This window comes from Falco rusticolus, chromosome 8, assembly GCF_015220075.1.
Source record: "Falco rusticolus isolate bFalRus1 chromosome 8, bFalRus1.pri, whole genome shotgun sequence".
Taxonomy (NCBI): Eukaryota; Metazoa; Chordata; class Aves; order Falconiformes; family Falconidae; genus Falco; species Falco rusticolus.
The window spans coordinates 61,439,416-61,455,218 of NC_051194.1; the positions used below are offsets into that span (position 1 = coordinate 61,439,416).

The following is a 15,803-nucleotide window of genomic DNA, read 5'->3' on the forward strand; positions in this document are numbered from 1 at the left end:
AAAAGAAACAAAAAACAACTTTAATTTTTAAGTTACATGAGACTGCTTGCATAACACTGGAAGAAATCGTGGTAGTGATGGAAATATTGTCACATTTTTAAGAGGCCACCATTAGGGATAAACAATAGAAAGACATACAGCCATAAAGAGAACAAAATATTTGGCATGGTCATGCTAAGATTTTCCAGACCAGTGTGTGTATGCATATATGTATGTATATATCTCAAATAGAGAAAATGTTTTGCAAGCCATATAATTGTCATTTAAGTACTTATGGAAAACACCATCAAAGAAGAGAAAACCCAAACTTTCATTAAATTCAGATGTGTATCTGTTTTATGCAGCAGACAGAGAGATGTCAGGAAGTAGGTGACTAATGAAGTGGGACTCTGAGAATCCTCGCATTTAGATAAACAATTATTAGAGAAACATTCAGCTAATCAAAATAAGTATCATTTTGCAGAAGCCTAACGGAAAAACCTTTAAACCATTCATAACAAATAATCCCACCTGCGCATAAAATAGCACACATGCTAATGATTTACAGGGTTTTCTTTTTCAGGGTTCTTTAAGCCCCAAATATGCATTTTTATTCCATAGTTAAATATCTGTATGTGTCTGAAAGGTGATAATTACATTTGTACAAAACAGGAACATCCATAAGCACTACATAGTCTTATTTTTCAAGAACTCAGTGGAACACAGGTACACACAGAGCTAAGAAGTCACAGCACCTGTATCTCAGCAGCATGCATTAAAATGTGAATTATTGTTCCACAAAGTAACAGATACTGGAATTATTATTTTGAATTATCTTGTTGAAGGCTTGGTCTTCCCATAGCTGCTTAGAGTCCATAGCAATCAGGACTGCTCTGAGCTGTGCACAGGAACAAACCATGTTCAACAGAGGTTGGACACTACCTTTAGAAACCAGTAAGAGTGTGCAATTTGTCATCTGAAGTAACGACTCACCTGCAGCAGCTTCCTGATTCTTTTCAGGTTGTGTATCAAGAGAAGGTTCTTCTCCTGGGAAACCCGGTCCAGCTGTTCATCCACTTGTATTAGCAAATTCTGTAAAAGGATCGTTGCCATTGCTTCATTGTTGGATGCAGCCTCCCTAAAGAATCCACAAATGAGAACCACACGTTTAAAATGTTGTGTCAATCTATCTGTACAGAAAATTACAATCTGTTCAGAAATCTAGCAGAAAAAAAGCCTTTAAATATATAGCGACTTGCATATAGTTAGAGGTTTGTGAATGATTGGTTTTATGATCCTTTTATTTATATTCAAGTAGATATGCAGCTATAAAGACAGGGTGAGGATGTTAGCGTGCAGCTATGGAGTCAGCCAGAGGGGAGACAACCGGCGTTTTCTAGTCTCTGGTCCGGTCAATATTTAAGCATTTTTAGCCCACTTCTCAAAGGAAATGGGGCTTACACATACAGTCCTTCTTGCTCTGTCAGTCACACAGATATAACTTCTGATTTTGTTGCCCAGTTTCAGACAAAGTTGACACTGGGCTTGAAGTCTAAAAGATAGTATGTTCTTACAAATTTCACAGAAAACTGGCAGGTTGGTAGAGGAGAGTAATCCAAATTAGCGCCTCCACTGAGGAAAATGGCAGTAATAACTTTGCTCCAGGAGGCAACAGCCAGATGGCCAGTCAGCAGATATATTTCTTCACACCAGGCACCAGATGAGCCTTCACTCAGCCAAACTATTTGGGGATACAGGAAGACTCTGACTACTGGTGAAGGGTATGCAGGACACAAAGACACACAAAACCAGGCTTTACTGGTTCTTCTGTTTATGGAACAGCTTGGCACATGAAGGGCAATAACATTAGCAAGCTAAATAGAGGAAGATAGACTTTGGACTATATGTCATCCTTGTCCTTGGGATATTCTCTCTCCTTGCCCTGCAAGTGGCAGATGCCTATTTGAGAGATGCCTGCTAAATATGGCAAAAAGGAGACTTTAAAGTTTCCCATGTTCCTACAGCCCCACAAACACTGAGCTATAAACTGTAAGGAAAGATCACATTCCTCGGCAGATATTTGTTTAATTGCAATAGTCCTTCAATAGTCTTGTGGATTTAGCTTGAAAATTGAGATGTCTCTTTCTGCTACAGTGAATATAAACTTTTTCTTGCATTTAGTTTGGAGTTTTCTTAAGATAAAACTCGTGCATAAATTCACCTCATAGAGAACAGTTCCTGCAAATAGCTTGCTTGTTCCCCAAAATTATATATCCAGCTTTAAGTGCAGTTTTGGACAAGTGAATAATTTTATGCTGCAAGAGGTAAATGTATAACATTTCCATTGAAAAATAACTTACGTTACTTTTTTCTATGAAAAAACTGTAATACCATTAATTTGCTAAACCATTATTATTGGATTTTCTTTAGGAGTAAGTTCAAATGAAACCTCATCTCCAGACACTCCTTAAATTTAAACTCCAACAGTTCAACGTGCTAAATCCATAACTAGTGGGATACTATACTTGAAGTGCAGATGCCTGCGCAGTTGACAAAGAAGCACCCTAAAATCTGCCAGATAATGAAAGAATTGTTCATGACTGAAATCATAAGAGAGGGAATAAATTTAATCCTACCAATCTTGGCTTTCTATCCATTGTGCTAGTAGGTGCCGGATTTCCATGGGGAAGTTATCATCATAGAACTGGTCTACCTGCTCCAGAAACTTGATTTCCAATTGCTGAACTTGACTCCATTGGGACATACTGCAAAAGAAAAGATGAAACGTGTTTGCCATTGAAAAGTCATGAATGAATGATCCAATGAGTATAAATCACTTATTTTCATTGTAGTTCTCATTACATACTTTAATGTTCCTGTTTATTCTGTCTTTCACAGCAGATGGTACTTGATTAAAGTTAGTTGTCAAAGGGAAGGGTGCGAACAGTGAGCAAGACTGTTAAAAGAAATTCTAGCTCTCACACTTGATTGGGCACCTCCACCAGTTTCCTTCCGTAATGCAAATGTTTTGGGGTACTGTATGACACTTAGAAAGCAAGGAGAGTTACACAGCATCACTCATTAAGAAAGGCATCTTAGGGCTGTACTCTTCAAATCCAAGTAAAACTATTCTTATGGTAGTAGAAAGCAATCAATTTGTTCTCTTAGCGAATTTATATCACTCAAATTTTTTCCTAAAGCCATTAACGGCTGCATGTTACTGTGCTGTTCCTAGAGCCCCACATTCTCTGTTTTGAGAACAAACGTTTTACAGCCTGAATTGTTGATCTAGTACTTCTTTTCCATTTTCAATTGCCATAGAATTCTGAGAGTTGAAGAAAAAAAAAATTGGGAAGTGTAAAGTTAGATGAAACCTGTAAGACAAGCAAGAGTAGCATCACCCAATGACAGGCTCTGAAATTCTTACTGAAAAAAACCTATCCCGAGTAAGTTTTGGCTGTTTACTGAGATTCTGGAGTTAGAAGCTTGGTTGTTCCAGATTTTAGGTGGGCTGAATTAGTATCTGCTCCACTCTGTGGGCTAAAAGGATTGTTTTGGGTGTGCAGGCTCTCCATATAGACACCTCAGCCCAAGTGACTGACTCCCTACTTAGGAGAACATTACCTTCTGGAGGCCTGCACTCTAGGGTTGTGCTGCCTCGTCATTAATCCCACTGGTGAACCCACCATTTTCATGGTGATTTTTTCAATGCAGGAAAGACTACAGCTAAAACATTGCCTCAGGGCATGCTACACCAGGCTGTAATTCTAGATGTGGCACAGGGATAAAAAGTCAACAGTAGGGTGGAAAACAGGCCATCGTGGATGAGCAGAGAAGAGGGATGCCCTAGGGTCTGTGCCCTGGGATCCTGGTCCTCAAGTGGGCTCTGCCCACACCGTGATCCCATACCAGAGGCTGTCTTCCCATTTGTTAGAATGTTTGTTTGTGTTAAGTCTACAGAAAATCCAGTCATGGGCTAAAGATTGTACTGCAGTGGGTCAACATATTATATCTGCTTGAATATTTTTGACAGAATTTTTTCCCGAAAAAAAAAGAATTTCATCAAAATTGATGTTTTTATAGAAAGCTGACATTTTTATAAACAGCTTTCCTATTTCCAGTTCTGAATTACAGTTTCAGGATGTCAACAGTTTAAAGTAGAGAACTTTAAACTTTTTAATCTTTTAATGCTGTGGTCTTTCATTTTGTGGTTCCTTAAGTCAGAGGAAAAAACATAAAAAGACAAAGTATCCCAAGGTGTAGTGGAGTCATGAGTACTTACTCATGCAAAAGTGAGATTGGCAGGTTTTAGTTTCTCCTTAACCAAGGCTGGATGGGATGATTCTGTGTGTGGTATGAAGGGCACTGTATGTAACGTCAGTGGAAATGTGCCCAGTGATATTTCCCTCCTCTTTATTACTTCCGTTCAGAGAGGAAAAAATATTGCCTGAACATTTACTTTGTTTCTTGAAATTGCTGAGGAGGAGTAACGCACAGGAGCGTTTCGCTATCTCTGTTGCTATACTGATAGTCACAAACAATCACAGACCTTATTTCCTGAGATGCATACAAGGAACCAGATCATGAGGTGTTAGTAACTCATGCTCAGAAAAAGAAGAAATTAAGATTTTTAAGCCTGTTCAATTTCAGCAGGACTTTTTATTGCAATTCCTGGTGAATCCTGGTGATTAGGACATTCTAAAAAGATTAGTAAGAAAACTTAATATTATTACCTAAAGAAAAAAAAAAGAAAAGCAAAGCAAGATTTTGTCCAGGCTGCAACCCCCTTAGGCCTTCTATGTAACATGGGGGGATGCTCACAGGCATGAACGCTTGCAGGGCACATGGGTATGGCTTGTAAACGGGATTTTTGTAGCGCTCGGTACAATACATGCCCACATGTGTTTTCCTTTTGCACAAAAGCAGCCACACGAGTAGCTAAGATAGCTGTGGTTTGCTGTGGCTCGTCCCTGAAAGCAACTAGCCCAGGGGTGTGTGACAGCGGGTATGGAGCGTTGGGAGGCCGAGTGCTTGCCCAAAGGCTGCCGGTGTTGTCCGGGAGCCTCTAACGCGACCACATGTAGAACCACAGGCTGGCTGCTGGGAAGGGACCTCCCAAGACCATCCAGTCCCAACCCCTGCCCTGGGCAGGGCCACCTGCCACCAGAGCAGGCTGCTCCCAGCCCCGTTCCACTTGACCCCCCCAGGGCCGGGGCTGCTCGGGGCAGCCTGCCCCAGCGCCTCACGCCCTCACGGGGAAGATCTCCTTCCTCATCTCTGATCTAGGTCTCCCCTCTTCCAGCTTGAAGGTGAATCTCTACCGGCGCCACCGGAGCGCCGCCCGGCCCGCCGGCAGGGTCCCGCTCCGCCTCCCCCAGCGCCTGCCCCGGCAGGCCGGCCCGCTGCCCCCGCCCCGCGGCCCGGCCCCGCCGCACCCCACCTGCCTGAGCCGCGGGTGCGGGCCCTGCCTGCTGCCGGCGGCGTCCCGGGCGGCCGTGCCTCCCTCCGCCCGCCGCCGCGCCGCGCTTTATGCCGCGCCCGCCCCGCCGCTGCGGCTTTCCTGTGCGTCAGCCCCGGGCCGGCCTCCGCGCCGGGGAACGGCCTTGAGAGCGGCGGGGCCGGCGGTCACCCACCGCCGTGCCTGAGCGCCGCAGCTAGGCGGGTGGGCACCTCCGGGGGTGGTGACCCCGCCACCCCCCTGGGCAGCCTGTCCCAGGGCTTCACCGCCCTTCGGTGGAGAATGTTCCCTCACACCCAACCTAAACCTCCCCTGGCGCTGCTTGAGGCCGTTTCCCCTTGTCCTGCCGCTCGTTCCCGGGGAGAAGGGACCGACTCCCACCTCGCTCCGGACACGCTCCAGCCCCTCCGCGTCCCGCCTGACGTGAGGGGCCCGAAGCTGCCCCGGGGCCCGAGGGGCGGCCGCACCGGTGCCCAGCGCAGGGCACGGTCCCTGCCCCGGCCCTGCCGGCCACGCCGCTCCGGACACCAGCCAGGGCGCTGCCGGCCGCCTCGGCCGCCCGGGCAGGCCGGGGGCTGGTGCCCAGCCGGCCCCAGCCGCCCCCCCGGGCCCTTTCCCCCCGGCCCTGCCCAGCCGCTGTGCCCCGGCCTGCGGCGCTGCCTGGGGCTGGGGTGACCCGCGGGCAGGGCCCGGCGCTGAGCCCTGGGGACCCTCACACGGTGGCCTCGGGCCCTGGGCCCGGCCTGCCCCCTGCCCCTGCACAGCCCCCTGCCCCGGGCAGCCCCGCGCTCCCCCGCACGGTGCCACCCCAGGCTGGCTGCGGGTGAGCGGTGCTGGGTGCTTCAGAACCCCCGGGCAGCCACCAGCCCTCCCCGGTGCCTCAGTACCATTGGGCTTCAGGTGCTGTGGAATGTGCGATGTGGGTACCAGCAAAACAGAAGCAATCATCTCAGAAAAGCTCTGAGGAGAAAAGAAGTTATTTATCTTCAGGAGACTTTAAAAACATTAAAACCTTTCCAGCTCGTAGTACGGGGGCTGCCATGGCGGGAGCCACCATGCCCCTGGGGAGCCAGGCTCCTCGGCACAGACCCAGCAGCTTCCCAAGGCACATGCCGGCCACCAAGCTCCTGCTATAACAACCAGCAGTTGTTACACACACACACACACACACATATATATATATGTTAGTCCTTCCAGAAGTTTGGTGGTAGAACATGCAAATGACATGTGCTGTGGCTCCCAACAGCATCCCTCATTTCAGGTAGTGCCTGGGATGCAGGAGCTTCTCTCCAAAATAAAAGATTTGACCCCTGTCCTAATTAAGGAGTTAACAATCCAATGTCATATCTGTAAATAATATTCTTATAGTGAGAGTTACGGCAACAGATGTGCTTCGAGTATTTCTTCCCTAAAGAAGTATATTCTTGGGAAAAGGATTTCTACAATAGGTGCAATGCTGCTAAAACCAAAGCGAGTGGAAAATGCTAAATTATGACCGTTTCAAATCCAGCTTACTTTAGCACAGAACTTGGGTGGTAGGGCTGAGGCTCTGATGTGACGCAAAGCAGCTGCAGTCTGCCCTAAAGAGGGTCCTTTTGACCGGCTATTGTTTTATTTATCATATTTTGTCTTGCCAGAAACCTCAGTCATGACTGAAGGTTTTCTGCACCAGGCTGTGCAAACCTGGAGTAAGAGACATGCTCACAAAAGCTGCCAGGAGCCGACCAAGTGGTATTACACTCTGTCATAGGAGACACGTGAAACCTTGTTCAAGTGAAAAAGCCAGGTGCTGGAGTTGTAGTTGAGAGGAAAGTGCTTGTCACTATTGATGTGTAATGTTTTCCAGATAGAGCAGAAGGAGAATTGAAAGTGATGTGAGAAACTTTGCTATGTAGACAACTCCTAGAAGATAGCATGCAGGTGTCAGCAGCTGACTCATGTCTGCATATTGGCTGGGTAGGCACCGTATTCACTGTACGTGTGGTTGAAATGAGATTTGGCATTATCTTTAGTAGCATTTAGCAATTTTTAAGGTGAATTTGTATACAGAGGTTCTGGATAGTAACAGAAGTCTGCAAAATTCCGATTTATAGAATTGTGTGGTTCAGTGCATATTTCTCTATTTCTATTATTCTTTTACATTGTATCATTGAGTATTTGTTCGTTATCTTTTTCAAATGAGATAAGGATAGGCTGTACTAGAGGATTTTCTTCAGCCTCTTACTTTTTTGTTAAAAGACCAGAGTGCAAAATCATGTTAGCTTTACAACCCAGAAACAAAAGCTGGGCGTATAAGGCTGGAGGAACGCTTCTGTTGCTGTTCATGACCAGATGCACATCTAGTCCCAAACTGTGTTTTGACTTCTGTAAGTGCCTGTTGTTGGTTCCAGTTTAACTCAGCTGCCACTCGCTCAAAAAAGCTGACACTAGAGCAGAATTACAGTATTTTCACAGCCTTTTGCTGGGAACTGGGGACCAGGCTGAATGTCAGACTTGCTCTTTGTCCAAAGAGGTCAGACCCCAAATGCAGCTGGAGTTTGGCAAGTCTCTGCTTAGACCTGCCATCTGTCCTTTAGATTTCAGCAAGCACAGGAAGCTATACAGCTGCACTTTACTTATGTTTCTGTTTTTGCTGATGGATATCCTGGAATTTCATTCAGAATACATATCTCACGTGCATTTTATAATTTTTCCATAGGACTGCATACTGTCATTTTTGTATATGTGATAAATAATCTCAGGTAGGGATCCACTGGAGTTTTATCAAATTTTCTTCTCTAGCATTTGGAAAATGTTCATAATTTTCTAAGGCAGCTGATTTTCACATTGTTTACTGCATACCCGTAAGCTTGTGTAGGTACAGCATCGGGACACTCAATTAGTAGTTTGAGGACCACCCAGCAATAACATTGATTAGTAATTTGATTTTGTGCTGTCAGTAGGGGGAACTATTGCACTGTACTTTTTTCCTTAGCCTTTAAATAAACATTGGTAACTATTTTTCTTTTTAGATTAAATACTCATTCTCTGAGCATCCTTATGTAACTGCTATACATAACGATAAGATGACAGGTAGTTCATATGATCCTCAATAAGACAGTAAGAGGTTTCCGATCCCCTTGTGGCTTGCTGTTTCTCTGCTTAACCTAGAAAAGAAGCTATATGGTGGAGTGGTTGTTGTTCAGATGATGTTATGCTTCCTATTATCTGATGCAAATATCTATTCACGCTTGCTTCAAGAGGCCATGAGAAAAAAGTTCGGTAAGGTGTCATTCTCAAAACCCAGGGGAATCTGAGGTCATTCCTCATCTGAGACTGAGAGACCAGTTTCTGGGCAGATGTTCCTATTCCCCTCTTCCCTCCTTTCTCCCCCCACTGCTGGCAGGTACGGCAATGCAGGCAGGTCGATTGGTAGGATGGGGAGCAGCTGTGGAACCAGCTGTTAGGGTGCAGGATGCTGGGTGTATCAGCTATGGCTGTGGAGGCAGGAGAACAAGGGTGTGATCCTCACGGCAAGGGGTGCTGGAAAATGAGTGGAATCGCTTGTGACATTACAGTGAGTCATGGGGAAGCCTGGGGCCTTACAGAAGCTCGTTGGAGACTGGAAGGCAAGTGCACTTTATTTAGGTGTAGGGAATAAAGAGGCTTGTGTTCCTATGGTGTTAGAGTTTGGATGGTTGAGGATGAAAAGGCCTGAGGTGTGCAGGGGAAGATCATAGAATCATTCAGGTTGGAAAAGACCTTTAAGATCATCAGGTCCAACCATTAACTCAGCACTGCCCAGCCCACCACTGAACCATGTCCCTAAGCACCACATCTACGTGTTTTTTAAACAAGATAAGGCAGCCTGAATGGGGGAGCAGTGTGAGGACCACAGGTGGGAGAGAGGAGGGTGTGGAGCAGCAGAGCACACTGTCAGGGCGATGAGGGGTGAGAGGTTCCCTTCTGAGGCTGTGGTATGGCTCAGCTCTATGCTCTTGGAAGAAGGGTCAGTGGGGCATGTGAGCTCACCATGAAGGATGTGATGATGCTTGGAGATGTGCGGGAAACTGCTGTGGAGCAGGACTGAGATGAGAAGAAAGAGATGGTCTAGGTCAGTTCAAGGAAGCTCTGGAGAAGAGCTGCATTTGTGGGATCCTGGAGGAGATGGCCAAGGCATGCAGTGGTTACTGCTGAGCTAACACACGGGGAGGGTGTGAGGGAGGCAGTGGCATGGGCTGAAAGGAGAAGCTCAGGGGCAAGGAGTTGTGGCTCACACTCAGTGGAGGAGTTCAGTGAGGCACACTGGCAAGGCAGGACAGGTTGAAACGATGCTTGGGAAGTGGGGAACGAGGCAGTAAAGAGCATAGGTCAGCCCATGGAGGAGAAGGCGTTTCTTCAGCTGCATGGAGTCACAGTAGTATGGTGAGGGTGCAGGTTGCAGCCCTGGAGAGTACAGACAGGCACAAGGCCAGAGATGGCTCGAGCCACTGTTGAGTTTGGCCGGTCAAGGTCAGTCTTCACTGTGTAATGGTTCATTGTACTGCACCAGTGTTTCGGCCCTGGTCAAAGCAGGAGAATAAGAAGCAGGGGTCTAAACTGTGTGCTCTATTTAAAGGGAAGAAAGAGTCTCAAGTGATGGAGAAGGAATTCAGGACACAGTAATCTTCTCATCAAGAGTTCACAAAGTTGTTTCTAGGAAAACTGAGCCAGTTTATTACTTTGATCTGTCTGACCAACCTGTAATCAAGATTATCATCTGTTTGGCCTCTAGTCATTATGCTTCTTGACTAACCTTTAATTAAGGTATGTGTCATCTATCTTTATGTAAAAGAGACATTTAGCTTATACATGCTATACATGCATTATGTCTTGTACCTGAGCTGCTCACAGCTTTTCTTGTTACATTCAGAACGTGGACTTCTGGTCTCGGTGAGACTAGTAAACACTCTAATCATGAGAAATTGTCTTGCTGACAGTGTAGTTCCTCCTAGTCAGCACAGCATAAATCAGCAGTTGTGCGTGCAGGTCACATCCCTAACTGTCCTCTATTTGGAGAAAAAGACAGGAACAGCAATGTTGTCCTGAAGTTACATGTTGTAACAAGATGTTTATGAAGACTGGAAAGACGTCTTAGCAGTGTTTGTGTGTAGCTAAAGGAATTATTGTTATGCTTAGAAAAGATGGGGTTTTTTAGCTGTTTGGTTGTTCTCCATTGCTGAAAAACCTACCATTTTTCCCCCCTTCCAGTAATGAATGAACCATATGTGTGGATGTATAAATCCACATGAAGTAAAGATACATATCTCCCCAAAAGCAAGCTGATATCAGCTAGAAGAAAAGTAATTAACTTGCCATGTAGAGGATAATGAGAAATTGGGAATTACAGAAAATGAAGTGTTCTCCCGCTGAGCTGGGCTCAGCTGTCTGCTTTCATGGCAGCATGGCCTTTCAATACTGCAGTCTCTAGCTTTGCTTTTTTTGGCAGGTGCAGGTAGAGCAACCACTCAGCAATGCAGGAACAGGTCAGAACGAGTGCCCTGTAGGTAGACGGTTTCCCTTCTGAGGCTTTTTGCTGGGGCTTGTGCCTGTGGCCAGACCTCTTTCCCTAATGGAAGGTCTATGCCATTCCCCACCTGGGGAGAAAATCTTCTGCACCAGTTCATAGCAAGATCAAAGTAAGAAGTTCCGCTCTCAAGCTGGGACATCAGGAGTCCACTTCTTTTATTGGTACCTTTGAACAACATGTATGTTGTTTTCATGTGTGCCTTATTTGTCATTTTACCTCTTGATGTCATATTTGCAATTTTGCACTGGGTGGTTTAATGTGTATCCTGGAAAAATGCCGAGGTATTGGCTTTCAAGAGGAAGGATTTGGATATTCTGGTGAGGTTTTTTTTCTGGGTAGAAGGTATTCTTCTAAGGAGAAAGAAGCCTGTGGTACATCTCTATTGTAGAAGTTAAAGCCAGTGCCACTTGGGGTCCTACAGTCACCATGCAAACTTACACACTGACAAAATTAAGGTAGGAAGAAATTATCTGAAAGGCCTCAATTCCACCTGAATCCCAGTCTCATTTTTAATGGAAAGGGCATGTGTGGAGAAATGGAGGAAGAATGGAAAGAAGGTGGGGGCAAAGAAAATAGAAAGAAAGAAAGAAGAGCAAGGAAAAGGGGAACAACTCTGGGGGCCTTGTATTAATTACCTTCTAGCGTGAATGAAACTTCCTTTTGATAATGAAAAATTGCATATGTGAAGTATAATTGTAAATCTGCTTTGCCTTGTATCCCTTCTCTGGTAACTATTCAGGAATTTTCGTTGCTTTATCTAGCTATCTAACTATATACACACACACAATTGCTGTAAGCCTTCTACTTCCTAAATGATACTGTGCAAATTTAAGTTTTACTTTCCCTGGATTACTTTAGAGTCAGGTTTCCTTTTTTGTTTGTAGTCGTGCAGATTGTTAGGAATGCTAGTCGTGCTGTTTTAATAGGCTTTTCCACTCAGTGTAGTCTGTGGGTGCTGAGGAAGCTTTTTTGTTATTTCATACAACAGCTTCCCTGTCAAATGGTAATGATCACTTGTTGTTTTCACAGAAGCTGAAGACTTTGTGATTAGTGGTTTCCAAAGTAGAGTGTGAGAAAGGAATACAAAGTCAGTGTGATTTGGGGAATGCTGTGGTTCTGTATATATGTTCCTGTTAGGTGGAACATGGAGGGCAAAATGAACACCCTTGGTGATGCAATTTGATTAGTATGTAAGTCAATGTCGGCTGGACAGGAAAAAAGAGAACTTTTTTCATAGTAAGCTCATTTGGGATTTGTGCTGTCAATAGTTACTTAAGTTCTTACTGCCTTCCTTGCTTGGGATCAAGATGACTATGCATAATGGTAATTTCTGAGCATACTTGGGAATATTTTCATTTTACAGTCTCTTAGGTCCTTAGAGGAGTCCTTGAGTTTTATTAAGCTTGCTAGTATATGCTAATTGCAAAAACCAATTTGATGCCCAACAATGACTTCCAAATGAAAAGATCAATAATTTTAGAATTAGTAATGGATTGTGCTCTGAGAGGATAACTTGGTTAATTAATTTAATAAAGTCTTTTCACAATGGGAGCAATTAAACCAAACTCTGATTATCTCTGCTTGATAATACTTGAAATATTCTGTATGAAAGTTACAGGTTTTAACTCTGCTGGTACCAAAAGAACCTCTTGATTTATGTTACTCTCTGAAACTCCTTATCTTTTTATATTATTTGTATAACAAAGCACACATCTTCAGAAACAACATCAGCTTTTTCCTTGGCTAAGAAATAAGATATCAACAAATCTGAAGTGGTTGTACAGTTGGCTGTAATCGTGTTGTTGGATATCACAAGGAGGATGGTGATCCCATGCCTGTTATGAGCTCATTGTCTTCCTTCTGAGATGTATGAAAGTGGTATTTGCTTGGATCCTTCTACTCCTCTACAGCTTTCCAGAACCAGTCCAAGTCAGGTGGGATTTTATTTTTCCCCTGTAAAGCTGCTTTTCCTTGGATCTCGGTCCCTCAGCATGCTGTAGGTAAGGGCCTTTGTGATGGGAAGCTTAGCTGAGCTGCAAACTGGCATGTCCCTCACTCAGTGTAATTCCCATGGCAGTGAGGAAAAAGGACCAGTATGGATGAATATAATGATCTTGTATTTATTTTGAAAATCATTATTGTTTCTGAATTTTCCAAGTGGCTTTTTATAGTATGTTTCAAAATTTTTAGTATGATCGGTTCATACCAGAAATGAAAACGAGCTTGTTTTCACTGGGAGATAATTGGAGTGTCTACGGGTGTAGGGGTGACATGAAGAGCTAAAAGCCTATGTGAAAATTTAGCATTGGAAGTTGTTCTAATGGTGTAAACAAAACTCATGTTGTTGTTCTTGTCTTCACAAAGAGAAAAAAAAGTTATTTGTAGAGCTGGCCAGCGTGAGGTGAAAGGCCAGTAGGGAGGAAAGCAGCTTGCAGCCACAAAAGGATGTAGGTAGGACCAAAGCTCAATTATTTTGTCAGCCTGTGGTCATTCAAGCTTATATCTTGCACTGACCCCAAAGCTACTCTGATCATGAGGCTTCTGAAGGTGGGAATGGGTGTTCTCCTGTTTCTCCTGGAGGAATAGATTGGTTTGAGGAGGGAGCTTGCTGATTCACTGTAGCCTGTAGTCATTCAGGCCAGTCTGCTATCACAGCCTGAGGACTTTGTGCTTCATATGAAGAAGGTGCAATGTCTGGCATATGTGCAGCAGGCATCAAAGCCAGTAAGAGCCATCATCTTCCCAGTAAGAGTGGAGGGCCTTTGTGGCTGGGCATAATGATGTTTTCATTCCTGGTCTGAAGTGGCACAGCTTCAGCTGTGGGAGAAAGTTCTCCTCATCCTCTCGCTGTAATACTCTGAAGCAGCCTGCAGTTTCAGCATTGCAGGAGTCTGCTGGGAGAGGAGAAGAAAAAGCACATCTGAGTTCCCTCAGTCTGGTAAGGAAATGACACCAGGTCCTTGAGTCCTGATGAATGCTCTAAATACTGGCTTACTGATTTATTTGCAAAACAGTGCATGGATTTGAAGGGGAGGGGGATGTTTACAGCAGGAATTCCCCCCTGAGACTGGTGCGTGTCCTGTGTTGTTTGAGCTTGTGCTTGGGGCTAGAGCATGCCGAGGCTCTTGCCAAATTGAAGAGTCCTGACTCAGAACTGGTTAGGCTGAAGGGGCAGCAAGCTGTTGAACAAACCCGGGTATGGGTGGCACAATTTCAGTGGCATTACTCAGACACCCACAAATTCTAGGGGGTAGAAGACTGGGCAGGAATTCTGAGGATTGCGTTCTTCAGCTCAGCTCCAAAATGCCACCCAGATTTCATTTTAAGTGTGTTTAGGATCTTGTCTTTAATTAAAAATGAGGCTAAAGTTTTCTTTTATAAGCTGCCTTGTATTAAGCAACAAACTGCTGTGTTGTTGCTGTTCTGTGTACGTGGCGAAGCTGGGTGGATGGGGCACAGAAAAGAACTGCTTGGGTACTTCTGCATCTGTCCTTGTCAGGCCTTTCTGAGCCGCGGGAGCATCCCAGCAAGCAGTCTTGTGTTAGTCTCACGCTGGCTAACAGGAATTAAAAAAAAACCTTTTTCTCTTCTGTCTTAAGTGTCTGGTAATGTAAACGTTGCCAAAATCTGAAAATGGTAGGTACTATGAAGGTAGTCTGTTAAACAACAAGCCATAAATCACTATTTTTCTGATGTTCTTTGGCTCATCGTTAAACATTAGAAATTATGAATATGTATTTCTCACCTTTCTCAATGCTCTGAACGCAGAATAAAGAGTTCCTCTTTGTACAGTTTGTATCATTGATCCTAAAACCAATGCGAGTGGAGATCTGTGATCTCAATTTTCTTCTTCTCTCCTCTGGTTCAGGGTCTGCAGCATCTGCCTGGTGAGAATCTGTGACTTAGATTTTCAGACAGGGAATCCTGATAGTGAGGCCATCTAGATCAGTGTTTTCCAAGGTTTTTTTATTCTTATGGCCACCTAAACTAATTGGAAAAAATCTGAGAATTGCCCGACTTCTCTGGGGGGGAAAATTTTATCACAACTGCATTGTGGCGTGCTGCCACAGTACTTACCTTTTGCACTCAAAAAAATGGGCCAAAGCTTTTGAATTATTATCCTTTTTCTAGTGCTGATTTTGTTTAGTTCTTTCCATACCTAGGAATGTACGCATATCTTACTTTGTGTATAGTTGTTTTGCAAAGTGCTGTGTGAAGGTTTATGACCTACTTGTGACCCAGAGACTGAGAAGTGCTGCTCCAACACCACAGCTATACCTACACCGCTAACATTATCTTTTGTCAAAAAAGAAACCGCTGAGTTCTCTGAACTCCTGAGAACTGAGCAAAAGGTTCTCGGTTAAACCGATGCTAGTATCTCTTGTGGTATTTTTTCTTTTTGTAAGAACTTATATGTTGTTATTTTTTAAAGTGCTTTTACTGAGAAGGAAGTAACATAATGCTGTATTTGGATGCATGGAGTGGTCACAGCACTGGGAGATGTAGGGGGCTGAGCAGCGCCAAAAGCTGTGATATTAATGAAGGCTGTAGTATTTTGTGGTGGAAGGCTCTGTTTGTAACTTCTTTCCTTGAAGCCCTAGAAAGAAAACAGACACCTGAGGGGTTTTGCCCAACCTGCTTGTCATGCCTCCCTTTGCTGGGAGAGGTGGCTGTGCAATGGCCCGGTGACTGGTATGGCCATGGGGGGCTGAGCCCTGGGGGCACCTCCTGAGTGAAGCAGGTACAGCCAGAGCTTGTACGCTGAGTAGTTTGAAGACTGTGTCTTGTGAAGTGCCATTCCCTTGTACACAAACTTTT

General features: G+C 44.5%; 1 protein-coding gene across 1 annotated transcript in view; it reads right to left on the reverse strand.

The window, feature by feature from the left end:
* Nucleotides 1-5,491, reverse strand: part of STAT4 (signal transducer and activator of transcription 4) — a 44,041-nt gene extending 38,550 nt beyond the window's left edge. Inside the window, exons 1-3 of the mRNA XM_037398234.1 lie at nt 5,420-5,491; nt 2,616-2,744; nt 973-1,117 (exon numbers count right to left, since the gene is read on the reverse strand). Of these exons, the coding sequence (XP_037254131.1) occupies nt 973-1,117; nt 2,616-2,743 (273 nt within the window). The 5' untranslated portion in view covers nt 2,744; nt 5,420-5,491. The remainder of the gene's footprint in view (nt 1-972; nt 1,118-2,615; nt 2,745-5,419) is intronic.
* Between the last annotated feature and the right edge of the window lie 10,312 nt (nt 5,492-15,803).